The sequence below is a fragment of the Cordyceps fumosorosea genome (genome assembly GCF_001636725.1).
Source record: "Cordyceps fumosorosea ARSEF 2679 chromosome Unknown scaffold_21, whole genome shotgun sequence".
Classification (NCBI taxonomy): domain Eukaryota; kingdom Fungi; phylum Ascomycota; class Sordariomycetes; order Hypocreales; family Cordycipitaceae; genus Cordyceps; species Cordyceps fumosorosea.
In genome coordinates, this window is record NW_017387321.1 from 361,206 (window position 1) to 377,799 (window position 16,594).

Genomic DNA, 16,594 nt, shown 5'->3' on the forward strand with positions numbered 1-16,594 from the left:
GAGGAAGAGGCCCAGGATATATACGAGCAATAAGTCCCCGAAAGGTACAGGATTCGAAATAAACAAGCCAGCCAAGGGGCAAGCCTTTTAACGATCAAAAACTGAAATACCCCCTCCACAGCCGCTGCAAGTCCCTCCTCGGATCGTACCGCAGCGACGTCCCCAGCAGCTGCGCATAGCTCTCCGGCCCGTACCGCCGCACGACATCCTGCCACTCGCCGGCGTAGTTCATGTACACGAACTCCCGGTGCGCCCCCCGCCGCCGCGCCGCCTCCTCCGCCGCGCGCACCAGCTCCCGCGTCGACCGCATCACCACCCCGTCCAGCGCGGCGTCCCCCCAGCCCGTCAGGAAGTGCATCACCACCATCGGCCCGTCCTCCGGCGCCAGGCCCATCGCGTTGGGCCCGCGCCGCCGAGACGCGCGTAGCTGACCGCGCGAGACCGCCTGGTAGATGACGAACGGCGCGTAGGCGGCGTCGGCGCGCGGGAGGAGGGCGAGCACGGAGGCGTCCCACAGCGCGAGCAGCTCGGAGATGAGGGCGGGCGAGCCGGCGGCGAAGGAGAGGTTGGACCACGCGCGGCGCAGCCCGTACGGCGTCGAGATGGAGGAGGTCACGGCAGTAACGTTGGCGACCGCGGTGACGTTGGAGAGCGCGCCGGAGATCTCGTCGAACGGCGAGAAGACGGCCGGCGTCGTCGTCGAGGCGTCTTCCCCTTGCGTCACCGGCCCGGCATGGAAGAAGCTTGCAAGGTTGACGAAGCCGCCAAGGTCGGGCTGGTAGGTGCGCACAAAGTACGCGTGCGCGTCCGGATCCGCCTCCATGCCCTCCGTCACCAGCCCCATCGCCTTCTCCGCGATCGCCGCCCGCGCGTCGCCCGGCCACACGACGGTCCGCGTCCACACGTCGCCCTGCGGGAACGCCGCGAGGTCGAAGCGCGTGACCACGCCAAAGTTGGCGCCCCCGCCGCCCTTGAGCGCGCGGAACAGCTCCCGGTGTTCATTCCCCGCGGTCGCTTGGACCACCTCCCCCGAGGCCAGCACCACCTCCATCGCCAGCACGCCGTCGCAGGCCCACCCGCGGCGGCCGGAGAAGAAGGAGAAGCCGCCGCCGAGGAGCAAGCCCGCGACGCCGACGTCGGCGTCGCGTCCGCCGAGCACGGCGAGCCCGAGCGGGTCCAGCGCGGCGGAGACGTCGCCCCAGCGGAGGCCCGCGCCGACGGAGACGGAGCCGCGGTCGGGGGCGACGCGCAGGGTGCGCAGGCGCGCGAGGTCGACGTTTACGCCGTAGGAGTTGATGTTGGAGCCGTTGGCGTGCGCGGTGTGGCCACCAGCGCGAAAGGTAAAGGGCGTGTTGGTGTGGATGAGGGTGGTGAGGACGAGGGAGACGTCGGTGGATGTGGAGGGCGTGACGAGGCAGGAGGGGCGCTGGGTGGCGGGGAGGGCGGACCAGTAGGACATGCCGGCGGCGTAGGCGGGCGAGGAGGGGTAGGCGACGGTGCCGGGGAGGACGGAGGAGAGAGCGGCGCACTACATGGTGTTAGATGGTGTTGAGGGATGTAGTGGTGGTGGTGCGTACGGCATGGAGGGCGTTGTTGGTGTTGTTGGTCGCGAGGGCGACGGAGGCCAGGAGGCCGGCGACGAGGCCGAACGTTGGTAACCACATGGTCAGTTACCAGTCTGGGTGATGAAGAGCGGAAACATGGAAAGTAAGAAAAGAAATCGAAGACCTCAGGGAACGCTGGTTATAAAGTCTGACGGAGCAGTCGCAAGCCGTAGGAAGAAGACTGGTCTTGATTCGACCAATTGACGACCCCGGGAAACAATGGCTTACACTCGGATCTCAATGACGAAAGAGGTAATCGAGGCCATGGCGCCAAGCGAGCCGAGCCCGGGATCTGGCAAGTCCGCAGCCCATGTCAAGCCGAGCAGATGGCGTAATCGCTATTCCTAAAGAAGTTGCGCAACCTGTTGAAAAGGGTTAAAAGAGCATTATGAAGAGTCTTCGAGGTGTTGCGACACGCAGCTTTCCTTGATGTGGGTAAAGACATTTTGAAACCTACTTTCCATTATTGAATTTATTCAGGACTTCTTCTACCAAGCTCTCCCAGATCTATTCACGCTAAGCTACTGTCCAGCGGCCAGGTCAGGTCTCCGCAGCGCCCCGAACCCCCTGCCGGCCCCGGATCGGGCATTTTATTAGCGCACAGCCCGCTCCGATACCCTGGACGCCGGGATCGATGCGACGGCCCTTATAGTCAAGTTGATTATAATATTTGACCGCAGTACTAGATTTGTATAAAAACAATTAAAAAAAAAATCCCCGTGTTGTGCCGTGTCCATGAAACCCCCCTTGGCTTGCACTTGTGGGTTAACAACCTTGAAGGTCCCCTGAAGAGGACTGCTGGAATTAGTTCTGGTGCTATGGGAGATTCTTCAATAGGAAACGCGATCTGGAATCTTAGTTCTTAGTTCTTACGATGAGGTTTGTAGTCTTTTCCTCTAGATTACATGGAACTGCATCACTAGCGGTGTTAATCAGGTTTGATGCCAAGTTCCTTGACGTGTCGCAGTCCCCACGAACTGACCAACACAGCGACAACTCCTAGCGATGTACCACCACTCGGCCCTAAATCCAGCGATGGGAGAACTTTTGGTCTCCTCGCCGCCGGTGACCCGTCTAGCTATGACAGCAATGGTAGCGATGCCCACACTCTTCCTGATCTGCGACAGCATGTGGAAGACGCTGCCCGCTATGGCCTGTGTCCTGGACCGGGAACGCAGCCCGTGGTGAACAGAATTGCCATCGTGTAGATCAGGTCCGCACCCAAAGGATTGAGAGCCACCACCGGGCATACGGCCCGCCAATAGCCCGGGCCCGCCACGCGGCACGGCACAGCCGGGAGCAGCGACGCGACATCGCTCGCCGCGCACGCCAGCCGGCACGGACAAGGAAGGGCGCAGGTACGGAAGGCCGAAGCCAACAAACATGTTGACGAGCACGCCCGACGAAGGGAGCGCGGAGGAAGGACGGCGACGACGTGAGCCGCGGAGTCGCCGCGGACGTCCTGCAGGCACAGCGCGATGAGCTGCTCGCCGGCGTTGAGCCCGCCCCAGATGAGGAAGACGGCGACGCAGACGGCGACAAAGGGCACGTTGCTCCAGAGCGAGTTGGGGATCAGGGCCGGTCGTTTGTCTACTGATAAGGCTGGACTTGTAGCTCCACCTGTTCGTGAACGGAAGTTTGGGTCGTGTGTGCCATGCTGTCGTCGTAGTTCATCAGCACCTCCGACAAGCAGATGCAAATATGAAGGGGACCGTCACGAATTGAAGAAACGCTGCATCTATGTCACTGCTTTGGCTTCAGGACACGTGTCTGCCGGCCGGTGACGTTGTTGCACAGTGGAGATTTGGTCTCTTGGCCTGTTGGCTCATTGTGGCTACAGGTAGACTCATTGCCCGGTAAGGACCCTTGGAATAGTACATAGCCTACTCTAGTACATTGGACGCCTAGGATCGATACAACAGTAGGGGTTTGATTTTTAGGGTTAAATTTGTCAAAAAGTGTTTGACCATTGCGGCTTCCATCTGCCGCTCTGACGCAAGTTATCACAGTGCTGACCATCGCCGACGCGAGGAGCACGACGGGCCTTGTTGGAGGCGAAGTCGACGGGTCGAACCCCGTCACCGACTCTTTCTCTGAAATGAATAGCTGATCCCATCCTCCCGCCCCCCTCCCCCCTCAAGCTTGCGCCCACCTAGTCATCCAGACCAGGACAGGCCTCCGAGTAGGTCGTCACCTCGTCGTACGGGTAGGGCTGGTCGTAGATCAAATCATACCTACTATCCGGGTACTTTGGCGCGTCCGCCCCCAGCGCCTCCGAGACCTTGCGCAGTTTGACGTGCTCCCACGCGATCAGGATGTTGCCGGGCCCGTCGTACGCGCGCGCCTCCTTGGCCGCGCAGTCCGTCTCGTCGTAGTCGCACTGGTGCTCAATAGTGAGGCCAAGCGACTTGGCCAGCGGAAGGGTGGTGTTGTACGGGCGCTGGCTGAGGTTGTCTTAATCCCATGGGTTAGCTCGGTGGCCTTGAGGGAAAGGGGGGGAGGGGGGGCTGACTTACCACCGGCGTAGGGGTTCTGGACAATAATCTTTTGAATGTTGAACTTGCTGTCGCGGCCAAAGACGTCAATCAGGCACTGCTCGCGCTTCTTGCCCTGCGCGGAGATGGTGCCGTCGCGGTTCTTCTCGGCGTGCCGGATCAGGTAGATGTGAGGCTCGGCGGCGGCGCCGGCAACCAAGGCGGCGCCGATGAGAGTAGAGACCTTCATGTTGGTTTAAGAAGGATCTTGGACAGTGTCTGTATAGTCAGAGGTATCAGTGTGTTGCTGACTCTGTTCTAAGCCTGGGCGCACGCAGCGCATTTATACTCCTCTTCCTGTTTTCCTGGGATGCTGGAGATCCCTTCTGTAGATGGCTTCGGTTACCACCTTCTCCAATAAGCTCAGAAAGCAGTGTTTTTAGCGTCTAGTTCTGCACTGCGCCACTGGTCATCCTCACCCGGCATTGTCTTCGCAGCGTCGCATGCCCCCTCTCTCGACGACGATCTCCCGAAGCGGCAGGTGAAAAGGTTTCACTGGACGTAATAGGCTTAAGCGAGTAAGATGAGGGAAAAAGTTTCAATTTTGTTGGGGTCTGAACCTGACAGTAGCGGCAGTGGCATTTCGCTGACCGGGAGATCTGGACTTGGCATTACGACAGATGATCTGATTAGATCGATGGCCTTGGCATCGTCCGACGCCTCCTCACGGCGCCTTCCAGATAGTGGGATTGGTTTCATGGAACTCAAAGAGATTCAATTGACAACTTCAATTGGCTTATTTACACTTCTTCCAGAAATTGTCCCTGGGACTGGGTGCATTAGGCTAACCTCAAGAGTTGACCGAATCACTCTACTACGGATCTCTGCTGAATGCAAGGATTCGAGCATCGCAACACGTGGGCAGGCCGTAGCTGTACAAAATTCGCTCACACATTAGATGCTTGCAAGTTGTTACAAAATGACGGTATCCATTATTTCGTAGGATCAAGGACCATATTCCTATCATTGTAGCTCTCAACCTGCATTCGATAGAGCAGTGCACAATGACATCTCGTGACGAGCCATCAACAATTGATGAATTGACTACCCACTAACTGATGAGCTACCTAACTGATCCCGGTTCTTTTTCTTCTTTTTCCGTGCTGTGCTTTTCTTTATTCTTATTTCATATCCCTCAATTTTTTTTCTCTCGCTTTATTGCCGTCTTCTTTTTGTCTCTAAGTTCCTCGCCCTCGGCGTTGTCCTCGCTGTCATGGTTGCCGTAGAACCATTCTTTAGCGAAGAATCTCGACTGCGTCGGTCAGATCTTGGATTCTCTTGATCAAGGCTTCGCGCTGCTGTCGGGCATGATGTGATTCCCCAGCGATTGCTTCGAGCTTCTCAGTCTTCAAATCCAGCACCCACTTCTCCGAGAACAGCCTGAGAGGACTGTCCTCCCCAGAGACGAGGAAGTGAGTGACGACTTGGCGATAGACGTTGTCAATGAAGCGATCACGCGCCACTTGATAGTATGCCTTGATCAAATCATGAAGGTCCTCGGCAATGTACTTGCCACCATCCTTGTCTCTCAGTGTCAATTTAACATCGGCCATAGGAATGACCGACGTTGTGGTATGGCCACGGTGGGTGTTGAATTGTACGTTCTTCCTGTCCAACACCCTCTCCATTCGCTCACTCTGAAGATCGGAAAGCTTGCTTCGAAAGAAGTTGTTCAAAGTGTACGGGTGGCTGTCCCTCTCGACGCTGACGAGGAATTTGGTCTGCTGCAAGCTCGCTTCGTACTTCGACACAAGATCCTCCGAAATCTGAGACAAGACCTCCTCTCTGACTCTCTTATCAGGACAGATAACTTCCAAAGTGCTGACAAGAAACTCGTGGATCTTGTAGATGACTCTGCTCACATAGTAGTGCGCGTGTGCCAGCCATTTCGACGTCTGCTGCCGCAAGGCGGTTGAGAAGAGAACAGTATTGAACGAAACCAACTCGTTTCCTCTGGACTGACGACGAACCTCGCCAATCCATTCCATGATCCCACCTTTTGGAGGGTGGTCACTCTTCTCACGCACGATGACGTCGTCCAGGTCGGGAAACAAATCGAACTCCAGGTCCTCATGAGCAGAACTGGGTTCGGTGGCGGGACCATCATCCTCGGAGTCGAGAAACTCGTAGGTGTGGGCAGATGATATGAAATCGGTTTTGAATTCATCAGTCACATTCAGCACATTGGTGATGAGACGAAACTTGCTGTCATCAAACACTGCAGTGGAGGTATAATCCGCGTTCAAGGCCGAGCGGATCAGGGTTTGAAAGTCGCTAGCAGCAGCGACCAAGAATTGCTGCTGCTCTTGCACGGTTCCTCGAGATCGCCCGAGCTTGGCCAAGTCCTCATGGGCTTTGTGAAGAATGCGGCGGGTCTCCGAACGCAGCTTCGGGAATGCCCTGTCGGTGATGTCACCCAAAAGATGCTGCAGGCGCTGGCGCAGAGCAACGACACCAAATCTGTCTGAGGGCAGACTGCACCAAGGTTCGTCCTTGAACAGCTTGTCCCGGTCATCGTCGCCGAAAGCGCTTCCGTCCTCGTCTCCACCTCGGCTTCGAACGAGATGGTAACCGAGGTTCAGAGGCCTCTTTTCGCCTCTCACCAGACCGCATACAACACTCTTGCCGCTCGATTCGCGAACCAGATCGGGCTTCGTAAGGATACCGAGTGTGCGCTGGCCAGTAGGGTCGTACTGCTCTGCCATGGCTAAAATCTCCTGCGTGGCAATGTCGACAACACAAGGAAGTACAGCGAGAATAATGGTCTGGTTGTTTCGAATGTACTTCTGGACCATGTTTCGCACCATGATTTTGTCAGACTCGGTTGTGACGTTGTTAGTGGTGATGCGAAAGATGCCAGGGACATCAATAACTGTGAGGTAGTCCTCATCTGGACCGCACTTCTCAATCTTCAAGACATCTTCGGTAAAGGTCTTGGAGCCGAGGGGATTCTGACGAGTTCGAACACCCATGAGGACGTTTACCTCCTCCAGTATGCCGGGGAGATGATGGTGGAGCTCGGAGGCTGTCAAGACAGACCGCTGGAACTTCTCCAGCTCTTGCCTGTCCCTTTCCGACGCACTCGGGCCTGGAATAATGCTGACAGTAATGGAAGTCTCAGCCTCGCGGCGGTGGGTGATCTGCGTGGCATATCGAGTGCACAATTCCTGGCCGCGTGGAAATGGGATGCCAGTCAAACTCTCGAGGAGAGAAGACTTTCCAGAGCTCTGGTCGCCAACAGCAACAAGCTGGGGAAGTGGCAAGTATTTTCCTATGTTCTTGTCGCGAAGGAGGTCGATCTTTCGCAGACGAGAAGGGGAGGTCAGAAGCTCTCCCCGCCCCTCTCCCGCTGAACCCTCAATTTTAGCCAGCGAAGCGCTCGCTGAGGGGGGCTTGAGGTCCTTTGGCGCCATGATCCTGGGAAAACAAGCCGTGCGAATATGAGTGGCCGAAGATGAGCTTAGAGGTTCATTAGTTGCCAGTCCTTGAGAAGCAGTGAGTATAGATTGGGAGGAGGAGGAGGAGGAGGAAGAGGGCGTTTTAGCAGCTCACAATGATTACTAAAGTGACTCAAGACTTCTGTGAGCAGAAGAGCAAGCAATCATTCAAGGCAAAAAGAGAGCAAGCAACCCTTCAATAGATCAGGAGCGCAAGCACCTCTTCGATGGAGCACGAGAAAAAACAACCTCTCAGAGCGGCCTCTGGGGGCTGGGGGTTGAGAGGGCGAGTTCTGCGTTTCTGGCTTGAAAGAGAAAAAGAATGGGGGAGAAGAGAAAGAAGACAGGAAAAGAAAGCGAAGAGGGGTAGGGGCCAGAGTTGCTTTATCTGCCCTTTTGGTGTGAAGCGAGCGGCATCCAAGTTAAGTCGCCGTAAGCGAAGAGTCACTCTCTTTCTGGAGGTGAAAGCGGCCCAGTACGAAGTAACCAGACGGCACCTCTGAGAGAAAACTATGAACATTCACTCTCCAAGCCGTGTTTGGAGACTTGGAGAGTGAATGAAGCTCCGCGCCCCAAACATCCCGCGCTCGAAAGAGGTGAGTTTTCTCACAGGTCGGTGAACAGGTGATGGTGCGCCGCGTTTGCTGTGGGCAAACGACCAACCCTGTGAATTGACCCTGCAAAGAGGAAGGAAAGTTGGGTGAAGAGAGACATTTGAAAGAAGATTGTATGAGAAAAAATATATGGAAACCTTGACTTTAAACCTACTTGTTAGTATTGGGCATGGTGCTATCAGCAAGTCGCAGCAGCGAACCTCTTACCAAACCACAGCTGTCTTTCTATAACATGGTCTCGCCTCCTACTCAGGGTGAGCGCGAAGCTATGGCTTGTACTTCTAAATCAAGCTCGGCTGTGACTTTACCAATCGTATTAAATCCATCAATCAGACACGTTGACGTGGACAACTGTCAAGGCCAAAATCAAGGAAGAGGTATCACTAGCCATTTCATTTTTCTCTCTTCTCTAGTTCCCATTCTCTTTTAAGCTCTTACATAGCAAAGTTTATGCAAACAAATGAGAGAATATGTACTATGAGGTCCAAATACCGGGTATCACAAATAAGTAACTAATAAGCAACTAAATAGCTAAGTAATGATACTCGGTAAAATATGAATAAGAACTTGCAATAATTAACAACTACCCAGTTAACAATCAGAAACCTCTCCCAATCGCTCCCCCAGCCTTCCCTCATCAAAATTCTTCTGACCCTTTGGCTGTCCATGTCCTACCATTGAGACCACGTCGTTCTCATTGAAGGCCTTCAGAATTGTCGTCGTCGCTGTCGGACTCATCATCAGCACCTTCACGTCCGTTTTCACCTTGTCATCACTCGTCAATGACAGGATATCAAACAACGCTCTCTCCAAGGCCATCCCCTGCAGGAATTTGGGCTCTTCATACACCTCGACGCTATCTAGGACGCAGAAAATGGTAATGTTGCGGACGCAGCGGATCAAGGAAGTGAAGAGGCGGCATATGGGTAAGATTTGGCCGTCCTCGAGGGCGTCGAGATCCATGTCCTGCGTTGCAAAGGAAAGATCTTCCGCCGTGAACCGGTACTGCGCAAGGAGCTGCAGGGTAAGGGCCTTGATAAGGCCTACGCCGCCCGTAAGCTGATCCGAAGCGTCTTTATGCTGTCCGCAGAAGAAAGCAAGGGTGCAGAACCGCACATCCCGACGGAGGCATTGCACAATGGCAGCACTAAAGAGCGAGAGGGCAGTGATGCTCGAACGACTGCGCCTCATGTGGCCGTGCACAAGAAGCTCCGTTGAGCATAGCTGGACCATCCACTGACGGAACTGAGGGTTGTTGACGAGTTGCTCCGCGCGGCCTTGGTCACGGCGGTCGACGAGGACGGCGGAGTCGGAAATGGTGGCCATGTCGGCTTCTTCGCCGCTGGAGGACAGGTTCAAGATTCCAAGGAGCTCATCCGATGATATGCCTCTCGCTGGCAGGGAGTATCGGCCGCGACTAACCGAGCGCGAGCGTGCTTCCGAGGCGCGGAGCTCAACGATCAGCCTGGCGTTCCGACGTTTCTCCCTCTCCAGGGCTGCGGTTGAGCGCACGGCAATTATTAGCTGCTTTCTCCAGGTATGGTGATGGCCAAGAATACTCACCTCTTTCGAACTTGTGACGATCCTGTATGAGCAGATAAATGCCAGTTACAGCCACGGCCGAGGTAGCGGCGTTTCGACTGTTCGCCCTGGCGTTCAACTCGTTGGCGGCTACCTCTCGACTCAGTTCAGCGGCGAGCTTTCCCTGCCTCCTCGCAATCTTGCGGCCTGAACTGGCTAGCTCTGACTGCCTGTCTGCGAGTCTCTTTTGCTGCTGAGCCATGTCGAGGTGGTGTCGTTGCAGTTGCCCCAGCTTCTCCAATCCTGCATACATGTTAGTTGAACTGTAAAGATCAGGGGTTGGTTGCTGCTTACCTTCCGATGTCTTGATATTTATTGACTGGGTTGCCTGGATGTGAGCCAGGTGGGTTACCTCGATTAGCCGCCTACTGCTTGAGTCGATCCCGGCAAGGCACGTCGAAAAGTCATCCTTGTATCGGCCCCCCTGCCACATAGCAGAAGCCGCTACCTTCAGTCCTGTACAGATCCGGTTCGCAACGTTATTTACAGATCACTTTGAGGGCGAGTGGGTGCCGTACCTCTCTTCTCAGAGTAGTAGAGAACAATCCCCTCCAACGCCTGCAGCGATGACACGAGCACGTCCATGGCTGCCGAGACAATATCTTCGTCTTCGCCTGCATAAACCGCAACGACGCGCTCGACATCCGAAAGTTTCTGTCTCATCTGCCGCAGTGTATCTTCAACTTCCTTTCGAAGCTGCGATGCCCTTTTGGCTGCCTGAGTTTTGTAAGCCGGGCCTGACGAGACGGCCATGGGAAGGAGCGGGGAGGGATACTAACATCGGCGATAATATCAAACACGCAGTGTATGACTGAGGTGTAATCTGAATCCGGGAGTAGAGAAAACAATCTTTTTGCGTCGGTCGCATCATCAGTGAGTCCGTGGCGCGTCTTCTTCCAGAAGCCGATGAACCCTTTGTAGTTGTAATACTTGGCCCTAGCCAGCTCTACCGTCGTGACAATCTCTGGCCATCCTGACGCCACTCGGATACTTGAATCGGTGTCAACCAGCTTGGGAGGCTCCTCACAGCTGTCTCGAAGCTGAGACATGGCCTCGGGAAACATTTCGTCCCAGAACGGACGACGCGACGGGTTGGATTCATCGCTCGTCGAGTCTTTGGGCAGCAAGTCAAGTCGCTGGTGCTGATTACTGTTTTCTTCATTTTGGCTTGTGCCGTCGCCTTTGACAAATGGGACGTATTGTTGAACAGTGGTATCGAACTCGACGTGTGAATTTGAAAAGGCTTCATGGTTCTTGGGGAGGTGGGTTCTGATGAACTCCCGGCACGGCCCTCTTGCGCTGGACCTTTGTGCGGCGACTTTCTTGTCCGACATGAGTTTGGTGCTGATTTCGGCTAAAGAGTTGGAGAGGTGACGAGCTGCGACTGTGATCGCGATTGTCACTGCGACTGGGGTTTCCTTGGGGTTGCAGATATCGGGGCAAGGCTCTGGGACTGGAATCCTGAGACTCTTGCGCAAGCCCAACCACAGCCTGATCGAGGAAACAGGGTAAATGGAGACAGGTCACTGCGACTGAATTGCCAAATGGGTGGGTATTCGTCTGGATCTGCACGCAGCTGCAACCCCGTCCGGGTGGCTGCTTCCCGGGGGCGAAGCACATCAACGCAGAGATACAGTAGGAAGAACGCTTTCTCAATGCATGTCCACTAGCACCGGTCAAAGATCCCGAGGAAACAAGATAGAACAAAAGTTCCCGACAGTGTTGCCTACTCATGACCGCTGTAGGTGCGGCAGCTTTGTTCAGCTTCGAACACACGTGGGTCAACTCACAGCTCCTGCGGCCTTTGCTGAATCTGCAGCTGCAGCTGCTGCTGCAGCTGCTGTTGCAGCTGCTGCAGATATTGGACAGCTGCTGCCCAACTTAAACAGCCGCTGCCCAACTTAAACAGCCGCTGCCCAACTTAACCCGTCACTAATCCCGCTGCTTCATCTCCGACAGTTGCCTTTTCTCCATTCAAAACAGAGTTCTGGCAAGCTTATACAATCTATATTATTTTGACATTTTCATCTGCAATAAAAATCTTCAAACTTCGTATTTATTCTGCTCCGTCGCCCAGTATGGTGAATGAGGGTGGAATCCCACCACCACAGCTCCCAAGTCCCCCTTCTTCGGTGAAGAAAGAGTCTGTAGCGGTGATACCCCCAGAAGCGCGCACCACGCAAATGGTCGGGTCGAGCCCACTCGCAAGACCTGCGAAAATGCCTGATATTGACCAAACATCATCACCTGCATCACATTCATCTGTCGAGGCGCAGAGAGAGAGGATACCGAAAGCCGAGGAAACTGTCGAATTGAAAGCTCCAAGTAACCAGCTCAACGAACATCAATGCGAGCTGACCAAACTGAAGCAACATGTCGACGTTTCAAGTGGCCATTCAAGTCAGCCGCGGAGTTGCCAGCCGCTCCAGCAAGACCGTAAGGTCAGCCATGATTTGACGGCCGAGGCTCTGGTGAAAGAACTGGAACACGGTGCCTACATGGAAGCGGGACAAGACGGGCGGCATTTTCGACGTCCTACTTCTGTTTCTTATCTTGCACGCGATGATGACCACCGTCCTCTCGGCAAGCTGGTTGGAGTAGAGGATGCGGCCTCTGGTACTGGACAGGAAGGAGAACCGTTGGACGACGCTCCAGAAAACTCATCGCAGCTCAATTACGTTCCGTGGAACACGTTTTACTCGCTCCGCGGTGGTGTAAGCCAGTTCGCCATTGATGTCTTGGTTGGAGAGCCCGAGCCCAATGTCACGATGGTAATCCCTGGCGTGGTGCTGCCGAGTGTTCCGGGACGCCTTATGCGAGCAGCAGTGCCGGTCTTTCCCACTATCGACGGCGACTGTGTGCCTGAAATGACCGACAATCCGATATTTCCCGCTGTGACATTATCCCCTCGAGCCACACACGCTGCAAAGACACCTGGAAGACCTGCCGCTCCGCGTCAAGCGCCGCTACCTGATCGTATCCGCATCAATTCTCCTGCCGTTATGATGACTATGGATATTATTATGGATCGGGTTGAGCAAGGTGACGGCGAGGTCTGCCTCACAAATTACCTCAAGCCTATACTGATGATGCAGCCGTTTCGCGCTTTGGTCTATCACAAGGATAAGATCCGTGAACAGAAGGCGAAGCTCGAGGCTGCGGTCAACGAGAAACTTCGTGCGAGTATCACAGGGTCAAAAGAAGAACTGAGCTCTGTTAAGGGCAAGTCTGACACTATAAATCAAAATGGAGACGCGTCCAAGCCAGATGCTGGCAAGCCAATGAGTACCGAGGGCATGGAGTCAGAGGAGGAGCCAGGCAAGAAACAGCATGGGATCCATGCCGAGCTAATAACCCAAACGGCCGTCGACGATATGGCCTGCCTTGTCGCGTTCCTCGACAACGAAATAGAGGTGCGGATGGCCTACCTCGCAAGCAATGACTGCCAGAGGATTACCTTTAGCGACATCTGGTTCCTCTTCAAGCCGGGCGAGGTTGTGTGTGGCAAGGACGGGAAGCAGGCGTATCGGGTAATTACAAATAAGTACCCCGCGCACTGCATGAAAATGCCATCACCTCGGGACTGCTTCAGGTACGGCGCCAAGGCCAGGCGGGAAGACTCCCCCATCAACATCGAGTGCGTATACATTGATTATGACGGCAAGCAAATCGGGCCCGTCGTGAAGAGCTTTTACTTCTACCATTTTGAGGGCGAAAAGAACATTAGATCTCTCGACATTATTCCTCTCCGCCTCGCCAAGAGCTCGGAGGACCTGGCGAAGACGCTGATCGAACGCGGCGGATTCTTCATCGAGGCTTGCACTGCCGGTAGACAGGGGATTCCCATGCACTACTCGGGACTCACGATGGACACCAAGGAACAAGCCGACAGCCAGGTCGTAATTGACTTTGAGGAGGCGATCAAGTCTGTGACTAGCTGGAAACCGGACATCAAAGAGATCGACGTCGAGGACAACGATGACAACGATGACACGTCGAATCCAAGTTATTTCACGGACTCGGATTCTGACGTTGGACTTCGGCGCCATCTGGACAGAGGTCGGGTTTACACGAGCAGGCGCAAGGGTCTAAACGGGTGCATTGACGAGTGTTGCGCCCAAGAGAGGATCTTTGCCGACGAGTACGTCGAGAACCGTCGCAGCAACGAGTTTATTCAGCTGCAGTTTCGACATCAGGTGGCCGGGTCCTTGGCGGTTGCTCCACGGCCGCTAAAGGAGGTTTCTGAAGCCAGGCGCGGCGACGGGGCGCGAGAGAGCGACCAGCTGATCGTGACATACCGCGTATTTGGCTTCGTTATGCGGAGCAGGAAATGGAGTAAGTGTGCTGCCACGCTCGTCATGTCATCCAAAAGCACTGACAAATCCATCAGCACAACTGGACTTGACGCATCTCGAGCGTGCCAGGGGAGAGAACACGTTTGATCGTTTGGTGCTGCCGCCCGGCCACAGGACAATGGTGGAGAGCCTTGTCACCCAACATTACCTTGACAAAGAGTGGGCGGTGGACGAGAGCGACGAGATGGATATTGTTCGTGGCAAAGGTATACTCAGCGACAATCCTACAGCAACGAATCGGGTTGACACAGTATCAGGCAAAGGGTTGATCATTCTTCTTCACGGCGCTCCCGGAGTAGGCAAAACGACCACTGCAGGTTGGTATCTTTCGAACGAGCCTCAACTCAACACTTTTACTTGAGGTGACTGACTTGCCGGGAAAAACAGAATGCGTCGCCGAATACTTTCAAAAGCCTCTCTTCCAACTAACCTGCGGTGCGTATCTCTCCTCTGTCCTATGGTTACCAGACATGATGTTGATCATGGCGCCAGGCGACCTCGGTTCCGCGGCCGACGTTGTCGAACACCGGCTCAAAACAAACTTTGCTCTCGCCAGTCGCTGGGGCTGCATCCTCCTCATCGACGAGGCCGACGTCTTCCTCGAAGCCCGCCAGACCGAAAACTTTGATCGGAATGCCTTGGTCGCCGTCTTCCTGCGCACATTGGAGTACTATACGGGTATCCTGTTCCTCACTACCAACCGCGTCGGCACCTTTGACGAGGCCTTTACCTCGCGCATCCACGTCTCGCTCTACTATCCGCCTCTTGACGCGCGTTCTACGCTTGCCGTCTTCAAGGTCAACCTTGACCGCATTGAGGAACGCTTCAAGAAAAAGAAGCAACGCAGCGTCGCAGAACTAGACCTCGACCATAGATCCATCAAACAGTTCGCTCTCCGTTACTTCCGCAGTCACGATGACGCGCGGTGGAACGGCCGACAGATTCGGAACGCGTGCCAGACCGCGTTGGCGCTGGCCCAGTTTGAAGCCCAAAAGAAGACCAACCCTGGAGTCACGGGTGCGGGGAACGTCAAAGACATGATAGCGGCGGCGTCAAGCAAGATGATCAAGGTAAAGATGACGGCGAAGCATTTTCACCCCGTGTCCAAGGCATATCTAGCCTTCATAGAGTATTTGAAGGATGTGCATGGGATGGGTGCCGCGCAACAGGCCAAGAACTTTCGGTTGAGGCATGATCTATGGGAGCCGCAAGGATTAGGAGGACAGCGATCGGGCTTGGGCTCGGGCTCGGGTTTACTGGCTTCAAGGCAGAGAGGGCCGCAGCGGAGTGTTCCGGCGCAGAGGCAATACCCGGAACCTGTGAGGAGGGGGATGCAAGAGTCGAGCTTTGGATTGGAGGATGAGTACCGGCATAGCGACGAGGGCTTTGGAAAGTATGGGTACAGCGAGGAGCACGGCTTCGGCGACGGGTACGGCTACGGCGAGGAGTATGGCTACTGGGGGGATGATGCCTACGAGGATGGCCTGTGTGAGTATGAGATGCTATATGAAGGTCAGGATCATACGGATGAGTTGGGTCACGAGAGTGAGGATGATGGAGGTGCCGAACATGATGGTGACGCGCCTCCTCTCAGTCAGGAGGAAGTTGACCAAGCGACCAAAAACGAGCAGGAAGAGTACTGGAATGAAGAGTTCAAAGAGAACCAGCCCAGCCTCTACGAGAGAACACCAAAGAATAGGCTTGAACATGACCGCGGTGGAGGTCGCGGCCCCCTGCCAGGATCTAGCAGGGGGGAGCAGCAGGTGAACTTTAGATCATCGGCAACGGGCGCTGGGCGCGGGCGAGGCGGTGGCCGTGGTCGTGGGCAAGGCGGTGGTCGCGGTCAAGGTAACAGTCGCGGGGATAGGCTTGCTACTGCGTCGGGGGGGGTTCCTGGTCCGTCGGTGACGGCGGGACGGGGAGATGCCTCGCGCCTAGGACCGCGACCCTTGAGGGGAGCAGCAATCAGACGCGGGGCTGGGAGAGGTCAGGGGATTCAAGGTCGGGATAAGAACTGAGCGGTTGACGGGGGCGATGTTGAATGAAATGTGGAATTGGAGAACGTTGTAGTAAGTATGATGCTTTTGCCATGTAATACCTCGAAAAGCTTTGATGTGTCGACGCATCTGCCGCCGCGTAACCGCGCAGTCTATATAAGCAATACCATGACGCACGCACGCACACACACACACACACACACACACACGCACAGATCCCTAAGCTTTTACTGATTTTGTCATGACTAGCAACTCGAGGCCTAGTCTAGTTGTTTCAAGATGTCTCTATTAATCAGCTTAAACACTAGGTCAACTATGGCAAACAGTACCCTTATATCACTTACACGCCTCCGATGCCCTGCTTAACGTGCTCCCCTGTAGCTTTGAATCTGCCATAACGTAGAGAGTAAGCCATCGTTGCACCAACTTGGATATTTCTACCTAGTGAAGCGTAACTTACCCGCCGAGCGGT

The 16,594-nt window shown here is 55.0% G+C and overlaps 5 protein-coding genes across 5 annotated transcripts; 1 reads left to right on the plus strand and 4 right to left on the minus strand.

Moving 5' to 3' along the window:
* Nucleotides 1-94: 94 nt before the first annotated feature.
* Nucleotides 95-1,664, minus strand: ISF_07394 (FAD binding domain protein; the record flags this gene model as incomplete). The annotated part of the gene is made up of 2 exons (XM_018850997.1): nt 95-1,528; nt 1,578-1,664. The coding sequence occupies 2 exons, from the start codon at nt 1,662-1,664 to the stop codon at nt 95-97; spliced, it is 1,521 nt and encodes a 506-aa protein (XP_018701909.1).
* A 1,087-nt stretch (nt 1,665-2,751) lies between these two features.
* ISF_07395 (hypothetical protein) lies at nt 2,752-4,328 on the minus strand (the record flags this gene model as incomplete). The annotated part of the gene is made up of 3 exons (XM_018850998.1): nt 2,752-3,197; nt 3,771-4,058; nt 4,121-4,328. The coding sequence occupies 3 exons, from the start codon at nt 4,326-4,328 to the stop codon at nt 2,752-2,754; spliced, it is 942 nt and encodes a 313-aa protein (XP_018701910.1).
* A 1,045-nt stretch (nt 4,329-5,373) lies between these two features.
* On the minus strand, nt 5,374-7,551 carry ISF_07396 (interferon-induced GTP-binding protein Mx2; the record flags this gene model as incomplete). Its single annotated transcript, XM_018850999.1, has 1 exon — nt 5,374-7,551. The coding sequence occupies one exon, from the start codon at nt 7,549-7,551 to the stop codon at nt 5,374-5,376; it is 2,178 nt and encodes a 725-aa protein (XP_018701911.1).
* Nucleotides 7,552-8,780: 1,229 nt separating this feature from the next.
* Nucleotides 8,781-11,104, minus strand: ISF_07397 (hypothetical protein; the record flags this gene model as incomplete). Its single annotated transcript, XM_018851000.1, has 5 exons — nt 8,781-9,685; nt 9,753-10,013; nt 10,065-10,226; nt 10,289-10,487; nt 10,550-11,104. 5 exons carry the CDS (start codon nt 11,102-11,104, stop codon nt 8,781-8,783), a joined length of 2,082 nt encoding a protein of 693 aa, XP_018701912.1.
* Nucleotides 11,105-11,989: 885 nt separating this feature from the next.
* On the plus strand, nt 11,990-16,143 carry ISF_07398 (ATPase, AAA-type, core; the record flags this gene model as incomplete). Its single annotated transcript, XM_018851001.1, has 3 exons — nt 11,990-14,105; nt 14,161-14,331; nt 14,513-16,143. 3 exons carry the CDS (start codon nt 11,990-11,992, stop codon nt 16,141-16,143), a joined length of 3,918 nt encoding a protein of 1,305 aa, XP_018701913.1.
* Nucleotides 16,144-16,594: the final 451 nt, after the last annotated feature.